General features: G+C 44.5%; 1 protein-coding gene across 3 annotated transcripts in view; it reads right to left on the reverse strand.

Annotated features, from left to right (window-relative positions):
* IQCA1 (IQ motif containing with AAA domain 1) overlaps positions 1-3,005 on the reverse strand; it is a 180,527-nt gene extending 177,522 nt beyond the window's left edge. For all 3 annotated transcript variants that reach the window (XR_002479595.2, XM_021676891.2, XM_021676890.2), the window contains exon 1: positions 2,741-3,005. Coding sequence is in view for 2 of the 3 variants with exons in the window: in XM_021676891.2 (XP_021532566.2) it covers positions 2,741-2,751 (11 nt within the window). In the remaining variant the exon portion in view is untranslated. The remainder of the gene's footprint in view (positions 1-2,740) is intronic.
* Between the last annotated feature and the right edge of the window lie 10,290 nt (positions 3,006-13,295).

Raw genomic sequence — 13,295 nt, forward strand, 5'->3', positions numbered from 1 at the left:
CCTCCCAAAGTGCTGGGATCACAGGCACAAGATAGAAACCAGTGTCCTGAGCGGCTCATCCCCGGAGGTCACTCAACCTCCTCATGCTTGTGCCTCCCCCACTGGCAAACCTGGATGATGAGACGGACTCGGGAAACCTCCGGGGACTACTGTGGGACGGTGACGTGGTTTGGCTGTGTCCCCACCCAAATCTCATCTTGAAGGTAGTTCCCATAATCCCCACGTGTTGTGGGAGGGACCCAGTGGGAGGTAATTGAATCGTGTGGGCAGTTACTTCCATGCTGTTCTCATGATAGTTCTCACCAGATCTGATGGTTTTATAAGGGGCTTTTCCTTCACTCTGCACTTATCTTTGCTGCTGCCATGTGAAGAAGCAAGTTTTTGACTTCCCCTTCTGCCTTGATTGTAAGTTTCCTGAGGTCTCTCTTTCCTGCAGAACTGTGAGTCAATTGAACCTCTTTCCTTTATAAATCACTCAGTCTTGGGTGTGCCTTTATTAGCAGTGTGAGAACAGATGAATTCAGATGGAATAACAGGTGTGAAAGTGTTCCTGGAATTTTTACCGCACCTTGTAAACAGAAGGTAGTATTTTATCCATGAGACTACTTAAACAGTTTTAAAAAGTATATGACTGGTTTCAGACTTGAGCATATAACTTAGAAATATGACAGATTTTGAAGTCAGGAGGATTGTGGGTAGAGAAGACTGAATGTGACAGTGAAAAAGACCAGACTGTTATTTCTACAGCTTGGCAGTTTTCCTATAATGGAGGGGGTAGAAGAGGAAAACACTTGAATATTCAAACATAGCATACACTTCTGTGGGAAATCAGAATATTGCAAAATGAGAATTCTTTCCAGTTATTTTGCACATGATAAAACCTTCTGAATCTTCCAATCTTATTTAGTTTGCTCTCTTCTTTCCCAGATACTCGCCTTGCCTTCTTGCTCTAAGGAAGGCCTGGCTCTGTTTGGAAGCCCTCTCGGTAGAGGCTTCTGTTCCCCCCAGAGCCCTCTGTCTCTGGCTGTGGGGCTAGGTCAAGGGGACCCCTTTTCTTCACTGCACCTCCAGACATCTGCCTTCCCTCCTCGCAACACTCTCTGGCTTTGAATCCCATTTCGTCTGATGCTGTCACCACTGCCCTCAGTCACCATCATCTTTCCAGGCCACCTCCAGGGCACCCACCCACTGAATAGCACCTTGAAGCTGCCTTCCCACCTGTTCCATTGCTAAGTGCTGAGTTCCTCTCCCTAAAGCCAGCATTTCCTGGATCTCATGTCCTCTCACTACGAACGATGTCACCCCCTTCTCCCTCTGCCTCCTACATCACCCTGGGTCATTCCCTTCCACACACAAACATTCCATTGTTTCCTGTCTCAGAGCCATGTCCCCTGCCTCTAGCTGCCAACACATTTCCTTTCCTTTGCAGCAAAACCCCTTTAAAGAGTTAGCTATGCTCATTGCCTACAGTTTCTCTCCCCCTACATTCACTTGAGTAAGTCTTTCTATCTCATCACACCACTGAATCAGCTCCTGCCAAGGTCACCGCTGAACTCTCCACTGCCAAATCAACAGTCAGTTCTCAGTTCCTCCCCAGCTTGTCTCAGGAACACTTGACAGAGGAGAAAACAGTTACTTCTCCTAGAAACACTATTATTTCTTCCACTTGCTTCTTCCTTATGGGTCACATCTTTGATTCCTTTGCTGGGTCTACTCTTCTCCTCAGCCTTCCTGTGGATGATCCCAGGCTCAGTCCTTATACTTCTTTATTAATACTCATTCAATGTCTCACTAAGACCATCACAGGCTGACAGCGGGCAAGTGTGTATTTCAGACATAGATCTCGCTCCTGAACCCAAGATCTGAATATTTAACGGCCTATTTCAGCCCCACATGATGCCCAATGGGCACTTCCAACTCAACAGCTCTTAAACAGAAGTCTTGATCTTCCCCACTCCCAAACCCTGGCAAGCTGTTAACCTCTTTGCTCCTATTTCTTTGCCTAGAAAATAGGGTGAGTAACAGCAAGAGTGCAGGCTGGAGCTCCAGTGTCTGGCCTGGGCACTGTTTACTTGCTGTGTGAGCTACTTCACCTCTTCATACCCAAGTTCCCTCATTTGTCAAATGGAAATAACAATGTTAACAGCCCCTACATTACAGAGTTGCTGTGAAGCAGTTTGAACAGTGCCCACAGAGTCAGCACTGTAATACCCATTTGAAATTATTCTTATGAAGACCAAATGAGGTAACTTTGTGCAAGTGCTGTGTAAACGACACGGTGCTACACACACACTCTTTTCAGTACCACTGCCACTTGAGTTTGTGAAAAGAAAATGACAATAACGCTTTCCCAAGATCTTTCTAGACTGAAATTTCAGGACCTGACCAAAAAAAAAAAAAAAAAAAAAAGCAGACAAAATGGCATACTCTTTTCAGCAATAGCCCCTAAGGGCTTGGCGGTTATAGGGAAGACTGCAAGCTCATCTTCATGGGGTGGTGGGCTACGTGGGGGAGGGGGAGATCTAAGTGTATGATCTTCTTGCTTACAAGAAGCAGATACTCTGTCCTGAGGCATATCTGAATTTCCTAAAAGGAAAAAAAAGTCGGGGAGAGGAGGGAAGTTGATAAGAGAGTGGAGGAGAAAAGAAAAGAAAAAAGAAAATAAGAGAAGCGAAGAGCAAGTCACCTTCAGGCTTGGGGAAGCCCACCCCATGGCTGTGGCTGGGAGCCCATCACTTACGCGTTCGACATTGCTGGCTACTTTCCCTCTTTCCCTCGCCCTCCGGGAAGCTCTTCCGTTACTCTCTGAAGGACGGTGGCAGCGGGGGTCAGGGCACTATCAGGAACTACAGAGGACTGGGAGGGGGTCTTCTGGAGGGAGGAACCGGGACAGCGATATCCTCTCACTCCGGGAAGGAAAAGGTGAGGCCAGGTTTGCGTCGCAGGCACGGAGCGCGCAGGCGCAGAGAGGGTGCTTCGATCCTTCCAGTCGCCACCCTGAGACTCGCGAACTTGCGCACTCCGGTGGGCGCGAGGCGACCCTAGCAACGGGGACGCCGCGCCTGCGCAGTGCCTTCCACCCGCCCCCTGCGCTCTCCGCGCCTGCGCTGCCGCCTACTGTTGCTGTGGGAACCGTCCGGGAGTCCCCGGTGCGCGCAGCAGGTGGGAGCTGGCCCGAGTCGGACCCCTGCCTCCCGGAGCCGGGGCGAGGGGCTCCCAGGCTGGGGCGAGCCTGCTCCGGGCCTCAGCCCCTGGCCCGTGGGCCCCCAGGCGGTCTTCCCGCTTTCCTGCTGGCCCCATTTTCATCCACCGTCAGCTCTGCGGCCTTGGGCAAGGTCCTTAATGATGGTGGTCTTCAGTCTTCCCATCTGTAAAGTGGGTATAACAGTCAGTCGTTCGTTCAGAACTTAACTGGGCATCTGTTCTGGGCCAAGTGCAGACTTAGGTTCTGGGGACCCAAGACTTAACGCAGACGCGCGCTTCTCAGTGAGGCTTAACGAGTATGAACTAAGGCGCGCGCATGCGTTGTAAATGTGAAATGCAATGTGGATGTTATTAACAGTCATCCGTAAATCGCTCTGGGTGTTGGCTTTCATTGCTCTTCTTTCTTCGTCTTTAGCAGCTGTTGAGGGTTATTTGCACGTTTTAGATCTGCACTTCCCATTGCAACACTTCCAGGTTTAATGCTTGTCAAAGGCGTGGGGAGGACATCCAGGTAAAAATGATAATCGGAATCACAAAACTTCTCCCCCACCGTTACTTATGAAACGCTCAAAAGCATAGTAAAAGCTAGCCCTCCGCACCCCCTTCAAATAATGGAACAAATTATTTCTCAGACGAGAAATGAAGTACAACCTTGTACAGTAAACTTCAAAAACTCAGTGAAATAGCAGCGTGCCATGGAGAACGGTGTCCGGCTTCATCTTCACTCTCCCAAAGCCCTTCAGGGGGAAGAGACCTGGTAGACACAACACCAAGAATTCTCATTAATGCTTTTTGCTACAAATAAGACACACATCTGAAAAGACGGGAGCTGAAAGGGTGACTAGAACAAACACCTGGGGAAATCCGGCCAGATAAAGCCATCGTGAGTGAAGGTCAATCCCTACGGCTCCCAGGACCTGAGCAGGGATCGCTAGGGATTGCCATTTTCTAGGTCCCTACATTGAAGTAAGGCAAAGATTCAAAGCCGAAGGGCATTTTGTCACAGGAATAGGGCACACTCCTGACAAGGGTGGGATGATGGTGGTAAAGGAGCTTATCAAAATCTGAGAAGTGGACACAAGAGTAGCCTAGAAGTTGTGTGGGTTCAGGGAGGCAGTCCTTTTCCTCCATGTGTGCTCAGTGTCTAGAAAAGCAGAGAGAAGTATGGTTTCTCAGCTCTGGAACTCAGATACGGTGAGAAGGGAGTCAAAGAGAATTCGCCCACATTATATTTGAACAAATAGAACATTTGGAAAGAGCAACACGTGTTAGATAGGAATAAGGTAGAAAGAAGCAGCATATCAACTATCTAAATCCAAGACTTTCATAGAAGTAGAAGAAAAGAAAGGATTATAACATGGGCAAGACAAGTGAAAGCAAACCTGGAAGAAAATCTAACCAAACAAATAAAAGGAGAAAAATCTTTACATGTGTTCCATGTTATGGAATAAGCTAATAAGAACATTGAGGTAATAAAATAAGAATGGGGAGAAAATATAAAACGGAATGAGACAGGAAAAAAGATTACACAACTAAGGAAACCAAAAGAAAAACAGAAGGAGTCCAATACAGAAAATAAGTTAAAAAAAAAAAACAGAAAGAAATAGACCAGGCACAATTCAGCTGACTTACTGATTTAGAGGAAAAAGTTGACTCAATTACAGTAAATGTAGAGAGAAAAGAGTGAGACACTTGAGCTATTTTAAAAAAAGGTTAGTTGATATTCCTGAAAGACCTTCAACATTAGACTGTTTTCAGAGATACAGGAAATGTTTTTGAAATAGAAGAATTAAATCTGCAGATCAAAAATTCTCATTGTGTTCTAGGGAAAACTGATATATAACACCCAACGTCAGGAGATGTCCTGGATACGTTATTGAATTTCAAAGAGAAATGGTAAGAGAAATCTGACTAGCCTCAGATTTCAATGTCAGATGAAAATGAAGCAATATTTACAAAGTTCTTGGGGAAAATTGACCCAAGATTATTTCTATTTATTCAAGTTAATAGTTCCAGTATGAAAGCCCTCAGGAGGCACAACACTCATGTACAGATTGACCTGTTAACAAAGGCAAATAATAGAAACCCAAGGTGCATTGGCTTAAACAATAAGAATATTTAAAATCTCCCTTGACTCCAAGAATAGAGGCGATTCAGTTTTAGGGCTGATGATCTCAGTGGCTCAGTGACATCATCAAGGATCAGTCTTTGATGGTCTTTCCGTCTTTTGGAGCTGTCATAGTAAGGATACGAAATGACTTCCTTTGTGGTCATAAAATGCTTGTCACAGCTCTGGGTCTTATATCTTCCCACTGTGACATCCCAAGATAGAAAAGAACCAGCAGGGAAATGTGATACACGTTACTGTTTTAAAGTAATGAGAATTTACCTGCATTAAGAGGTAGAGAGGTAAATGAAAGAACCCGATCAGAGCTCTGTCAGCACAGAAGGCAGGATTGGCTGTTATGTATGCACCATTCAATATGAGCCACCCATGAGTTCTTCTAGCAAATAAATCACTTGATGATGAAATACAATTAAAAGATACAAATCAGGTGAAAAGGGCCAAGATCGCGCCATTGCACTCCAGCCTGGGTAACAAGAGCGAAACTGTCTCAAAAAAAAAAAAAAAAAAAGAAAGAAAAGGGTTAGCACAATACTCAATACTCAATATAAGAAGACAGTGTAACAAGCTTTCTCAATTCTGCAAGAAAACAAATATAGTTCCTTTGTGATTATATCCTATGAGCTCTGCCGGTTGCTGCACTTACTGACTTCGAACTATTTAGAACCCAACATAGATCATTCATTAAATCTCATTAACTTTGTGAGATAGGTAATATTTTCATCCCCATTTTTTTCTTTTTAAAAATTTTTTTGAGATAGAGTTTCTCTCTTGTTGCCCAGACTGGAGTGCAGTTTCACGATCTTGGCTCACTGCAACCTCCACCTCCTGGGTTCAAGCGATTCTCCTGCCTCAGCCTCCTGAGTAGCAGGGATTACAGGTTACACCACACCCGGCTAATTTTTTTGGATTTTTAGTAGAGATAGGGTTTCATCATATTGGCCAGACTGGTCTTAAACTCCTGACATTAATGAAACCCAGAGAAGTTAAACAATTGCATATCCAAGGCCATACTCAAAATGATCATGGAGTTGGTATTCAGATCACTGGTAGTCTGGCTTCAAAGATAACACCCCTATTATATTTTTATTGGTAACAACACCTACCTTCATATTTGTTTTTAAAAAATAGGTTTTCTGTGAGACAAATGGTACTAAAAACTGGTTCTCAAAACCATCCATCCTTTAGGAAAAATCATTGCTACCTAGGTACATGGATATGGTAGAAAAGGTTACTTTATCCTCAGCATTTAATAATTCATACAGGCCCAGAACCAGACTGCCAGGTCTCTGGGAAAATTAGTTTTCTCAGTCTTCTTGATACATGTGACATTTGGGCAAATATTTATTGATACTTGTTTTGTGAAAAACACAATAGTCAACACTGTGCAAGAGAAAAATGTTGACTCTTATAGGAAGAATTCTGCCTGCAGGAGTGGAGGAGAGGAGGGGATCGTTCAGGGGAACACGGCTTCATCATCACACTTGCATTTTCTTGAGGGGTAAGAGGCTGGGAAGGGCCCTTCCAGGTTGGTCATCAGATCTGCTTCCTTCCAGTGCATCTAGTCCCCAGGACCCTACTACCTCCTGAGCATCCCTTCTCTGCCAACACACTTGCAGCGAGAGGGACGCCTGCCTGCTCTAGGAAGCCCATTCTGGTTTTGGAAAACTCTCACTGTTGCTCTTTGGTTTTATATCGAAGCTCCAGGGAAAAACAGAACAATCCAATCCCTCTTTTATGGGAGCAGCCTTTGAAAAGTTTAAGCCCATGTCCACCTGTCCACCTGCACCCCCGCCCCTCATCAAAGTCCTCTTGGTTACAGAGTAAGCACCCTCAGATTCTTCTGCATGACAAGATTTCAACTTCCCTTGCTGTCCTTCTCTCTGTAATGCTGTTAACACAACTTAGCAACCTTCAGACATAAACCAATGAAACAAATGCTTCTAGTGGGAGGTGGTAGGCATGTCATCAAGTAGCAAAAGGGGCCCTTCTTTGAGTCTCCTCACCTTAGATCCACCGTGGGTCGGCCACGCCACACTCCGCACTGACTCATGATGCTCATATTCAGTAACCAAATCTGTCTACAGTGTCTCCTGCTGAATTTCACCTCTGTTATTCAGCGTGTTCATCATCCCATCCCGTTCCATGTCATCACTCAAATGATCATGTTCTCTATGACATAAACAGTTCTCTGTGACAGAGCTGGGGAGCCCCACAGCACGGCACCAGAAATGAGTTCAAGTTAGCATCAATCCACAAGTTGTAAACCTGCCAGCCTTGCGATCATCTGGCTTGTATTTCTCCTTGCCCTCAACTATTCCTTAAGATAAGTGCTTTGTCCAGTGAACAGTAATATGCAGCTATATCCTATCTATAGCATTGCCTTATGTTGTACTGTTAGTAACTATAGAACTTTACCATTAGGCTGATCTGGCATGCCTTGTGTTTGGAAAACCCAAGATGATAATACTTGTTATCTCTGCTTCCTTTTCTAAAAACTCACAAATCATTTTAATGGTCTGGAATATTTCCTGTGATCACATGAAGTTCACTGGGCCAGAATCTGACCTTTTTTATTTTAATGAGCCATCAGTCACTCAGAGTCACACAGTTCTCTGCTGTAGTTCCTTTTCTTCTTTATGCCACGACAATTCAGCCAAACCAGGGGACTTGTTTCTTCACTAGGCCTGAACCTGAGTTAAAGTGGCCCAAAGCAGCTCATCTGTCTACACCTCGACCTAAGACAATTCAGACTGCAACAGCAAGCAGGGCCTTTTCCTGCCACACGGTGGCAGGCCAGCCACTAACCAGTCAAAGTGGGGACCACGCAATGCTTCCCGCTGCCACCTTCTCACCCAAGGACGAGGCTTCCTTCCCCGCCTCCTTCGCGAACACCCCCTCCAATTTCCCTCAGTAACAGTAAGACTAAAGCATGACAAGACAGGAATGCCCTCTACCAAAAGACGAGGCTGTACGTACCAAGAACAGTGGACTGAGGACCTTGCCCAGGAAGGCTCCTGGCAGCTGGGGGGACAGCGGTGGCCATTAACATCCACCAAGGAGAAACTACTCCAAGAAGGACCAGAGCAATTCCTGGGCTTCCAGGGAGGCCCAGAGCTCTGCTCCATCCATCCTGCTCTCTCCATCCTGTTCAGTCCCATTCCAGGGTCCCTCCTGCCAAGCCTGAGTGGTATTAATAAGCTCACTTTCTCTTCTTACATGAAAACCCTAAGCTTACCTGTTTAGTGACCATTCTCTATACCTCTCTGGGCATCTGAGGTCCAAATCATTATTCTGATTCGCTTTTCCAGTAATTTCATCTAAATGGATCACTATCTCTTCCACAGTTACTATGTTTTTGTCCTAAACAATTGATGTTTTACTTTATTTCAAATGTACATGTCTTTTTACAGCCTCATAATCAGACTGCCAAGTATCTGGGGAAATATTTTTTCTCAGTGTTCTCAATATGCATGAATTCAGTTGGGCAAATATTATGGATGCCTATCCTATGCCAAGGACAATAGTCAATAGGAGGCAATAGAAAAAGAAAACTTTGGTAGGTATTCAGCCTTCAGGGAGTAAAGTAGAAGAGATAAAGGTAGGAGGTGATTAAATGTCACAGTGCAAAGTTTTCTGGGAGTGTAGAGGAGAGAGGGGCCACTTTGCCGTTGGGAAAGTGGAAGGTGTTATGCTTGTGGGACTAGAGATAGCTGCATAAAGGGTGAGTGGGGCTTTGACCTGAGGAAATGGGAGACCATGCCAGGCAAAGGAAACAATGTGGGCAAAGGTATATAGCAGCAGGAGAAGTACAGGGCTATGTTTGTGTGAGAGCCAATATTTGCCTTTGGCCTGGGAATAGGCTTGTCACGTTGGACCCAGGTCAGACAGTATGTGGATTCCAAAGCAGGCCGAGAAGTTTGGACTGAATTGTACAGTGGCTCTAGAACTATGGAGGTTTATTTCGGCAAGAGAATTGACAGGGTCAGGAGACGGGGGACCAATTCAAAGACGAGAAGTAGAGATGAATGGATAAACAAGGTAGTGCATATGTAACGAGAACAACATCCAGCTGTAGAAAAGGGTGAGGTTCTGATGCATGCCGTAGCATGGACGAACCCTGGAAACATTATGCTAAGTGAAACAAGCCAAACACAGAGGAACACATTTTCTATGATTCCACTTCATATGAAATGTCCAGAACAGGCAAATTTGTAAAGACAGAAAGTGGATTAGAGGTTAACGGGCTGGTGGAAGGAGGGAGTGGGGAGTTATTTGTTCATGTGTACAGAGTTTTTGTTTGGGGTGATGAAAAATTTTGGAAATAAAGTGGTGATGGTTGTACAACCATGTTGTGGACAGAGTGAATGCCACTGAACTGTACACTTACAATAGCTACGATGGCACGTTGTATGTTTCAGAGAGAGAGAGGCATGACAAGACAGGGTTACATTCTACCAAAAGACCAGGCTGTAAAATCCAAGCACAACAGACTGAGGACCTTGCCTGGGAACGCTCCTGGCAGCTTGGGGGGTGGCACTGGCCGTGGAACTGACCATTGACATCGACCAAGGAGAAGCTGATTGATGCCTAGACTTTTTTGAATGAGAGACAAAGAATAGAGAAGAAGGTATAAAATACTGAGAAAGTACAATTCATAGAATTGTGGTGTGGCTCAGAGAGGGATAATTCCGAGCTGATGCTGGGGCTTCAGTGGCAGGTGGCTCGAAGGAGCAGAGCATGAGGTCCGACTGGGGAACCCTGGTCCAGAAGCACTCTTCTGGGATATAATTTGCACGGGCATCTCTTTGTACTCACCACCCTTCCTTCTTTCCCAGAAATCCTAACACTCTGTGTTCTCACACCATATATCGACCCTTCCCTGAGAGTGTTGGTGGTGTTATTTGGCCTTTAAGGAATCAGATGGAGTAAGTGGCAGGTGCTGTTTTGGTAAGTATCGAAAAGGTTGCTGTAACACCCCAGAGAGAGACCAGGAGGGCATCACACCTCTCTTTATTGGCCAGGGCACAGCGGGGTCACCTAGTGTCATGTTGTGTCCCTTCCTTCCTAATTATACATTTCCTAAAACTCACAATGTGTGGATTATGCCTAGGAGTTTGTAGAGCCCAAGATGCTGCTTATTTTCTTTTAATACTTTAGTTTGTTGATCCTCAAAAATAGGTTACAAGGTAGTTAAGCATATTATAAGCCAGTTGTTCATCAGAAAAAAAAACCCCAGTACATTTGGTTACTGTAAAATTGTACTCAGTTGGAGCAACTGGTCCTAATCCCTCCCTCTCTCTCTCTCTTTCTTTCTTTTTCTTTCTTTCCTTTCTTTATTCCCCCCTCCCTCCCTCTCTTCCTTCCTTCCTTCTTTCCTTCCCCTCCCTCTGTCCCTCCCTCCCTCCCTTCCTTCCTTCCTCCCTTCCTTCCTTTTCTTGTTTCTTTTTTGTTACCCAGGCTGGAGTGCAATGGCTTGATCTTGGCTCACTGCAACTTCCACCTCCTGGGTTCAAGCAATTCTCCTGCCTCAGCCTCCTGAATAGCTGGGATTACAGGTACCTGCCACCATGTCTGGCTAATTTTTGTATTTGTAGTAGAGACAGGGGTTTCACCATGTTGGCCAGGCTGGTCTCAAACTCCTGACCTCAGGTGATCTGCCTGCCTTGGCTTCCCGAAGTGCTGGGATTACAGGTGTGAGCCACCGTGCCCAAATGATTCTTCCATTTTCTAACAGTGTGATTTGAATAAAGTCCAGTAACATTTCTGAACCTAAGTCTATATTTATACAAAAAGAAGAATATCCCCTGTGTCACTCAAAGCATTATGATGGAACTCCTTGAATGGCTTTTCAGTTGCCTTTTGCTAGAAAACTGGTGTGACCTTGTGTACTTAGTATCCAGGCGTTCATTCGACTCACGTTTTATATTCCAGGGATTTCGTTCATGAAGTGTTTTTCTGAAAACTCAGTGTTTGTAGCATTGTTGGACGTTTTCCTCAAGTCCTCACTGAATTTGTGTTGAAGGAATCGAGTCTTTGAAAGATTGGTTTACCTCTCTGTTTAATAAGTCATAAGTCTGTTGTGTGAATTGTCCCTGAGTGTGAGTCCTGGAGTTTGAGAACAGTGACTGCTGTGATCCTACCATGATTTGATGGGCACTTCCAGGCACAGTGAAAGGGAAGTGGAAGTTTCTGGTTGACTTTGATTCAGTTCCAACACGTTCCTCAGGTAGGCCTGCAGAACCGCAGAGAGTGAAGTCAGCAGAGATGAAAGTGAAAAGGTGCAGAGTTCACATTGAATTTGAAGGCCTTCTCCTCTAAACTTAGATGTAAGAAACATTTTCTATGCTTCTAAGTATAAAATGTCATTCTACATAAGAGGTGTGTTTTAAAATGTCAGATATTAAACTGTCTGCAGTATCATCCCACTTTTCATGTCTGATGTTACGTCTATGTGAAAGGAAAGGATGGAATGCTAAGCTTGTTACATTTGCATACATACCTGGAACGAAATAGAATGTGTTTCATCAATTCATAATCATAAAACGTAAATATTGGCAGACCCTGGACCTAATACTTCAAGATCTAGTATTCACAGTTCTGACTTTTTCTGAGCCACCCCTAAGGTCCATGGCATGTTACAATTTGTAATAGAGACAGTTTACTTCCCTCAGAGGATTGCTAGGATTAAATAATCAATGTATGTAAAGCACGTGGCACAAATTTAAACCAGCATGCCGTTGTGTGGCAGGTAGTCCTGTAAGCTACGCGGGCAGTCTAGAGGTCTGCTCAAAAGCGCATCTCAGTTAGCAGTATTCCTAATTTTAGGCTTCACAGAAATTTCAGGTGTCAAAACCTGCTCCATATAGGCTGTTCAGTTGAGGGCCCACATGCACGCTGTGCTCAGAACAATGATAACCACCAACCTACAACAGCTGGCAGCAGCATTACCAAACAGCAAACGGTTTCAGTTGTGAATCCTGGCCTCTCTCCAGTCTGTTACCATAACATATCAAAGCCTAGTCTGCACTGGAAATGAGTCTGATGGGACAGACTTTGTTGAGCATATGCTAGTAAACTAATTTAAAGGGATATGAGCAATGCGTGTCTTACCTTCTGAATAAGGTTCCAAAGAGAATAGATCTCACAAACACCAAAGCCATTTTACGTCAAATAAAAACATCACTTCCACTGGGAAATGAGTGTAAATGTGTGTGTGTGTTTATGAGAGGCCGCTATTATCTATTAATAAAACTGCCCAGTGTGAGAAAAAAGAAAAAGGAACTAGCGGGAGGCAGGATGTTGGTTCTTTTCATTATTATCTTGTTGTTCTTTTTTTTCACAAACACTGAGGCAGCTTTTGTAACCCAGATGTAGAGGAGGTCACTTTTCAATTGTTTTAACACCTGCTGTCTATTAAAATGAACATGATTTCCACAAGCCATTGATAAATTCAGTCTTAAACCTCAAATGACGGTTTCCTATATTTTGATGAAGCTTTTGAATAAGTAACACGTCTGCCCAATTTCTGGTGTGTAGGGGTGTGTGTGTGTGTTTTGCCATTTGGCTGTCATATCCCGTCTCTATTTTATTTTCACAATGCTTAAGATAAAACAATAGTTATTGGTACCGAGAGTAGAAAGCTAATTACAAATAACAGCTGTGTTGTTCACAAAACAAAAGTGAAGCTAGGGCACAGTGGTGCACACCTGTAACCCCAGCTACTCGGGAGGCGGAGGCGAGCAGATCGCTGGAGCCCAGGAGTTCGAGGCTGCAGTGAGCTATAATGGTGTCACAACCTGAGCAAGAGTGAGACCCCACCTCTAAAAAAAAGTGACACAGTCATAAATGAGACGTACTTAGAGACTTGAACAGCAGTGGCTCTGACTACATCAGCAAGATGCAATTTAAGAGCAGAGAAAATGTCTACTTAATCTATTAATTCATTATAGCATACCACCAGACT

The sequence above is a fragment of the Aotus nancymaae genome, unplaced genomic scaffold (genome assembly GCF_030222135.1).
Source record: "Aotus nancymaae isolate 86718 unplaced genomic scaffold, 86718_ANA_hifiasm-v0.15.2.pri h1tg000031l, whole genome shotgun sequence".
Classification (NCBI taxonomy): domain Eukaryota; kingdom Metazoa; phylum Chordata; class Mammalia; order Primates; family Aotidae; genus Aotus; species Aotus nancymaae.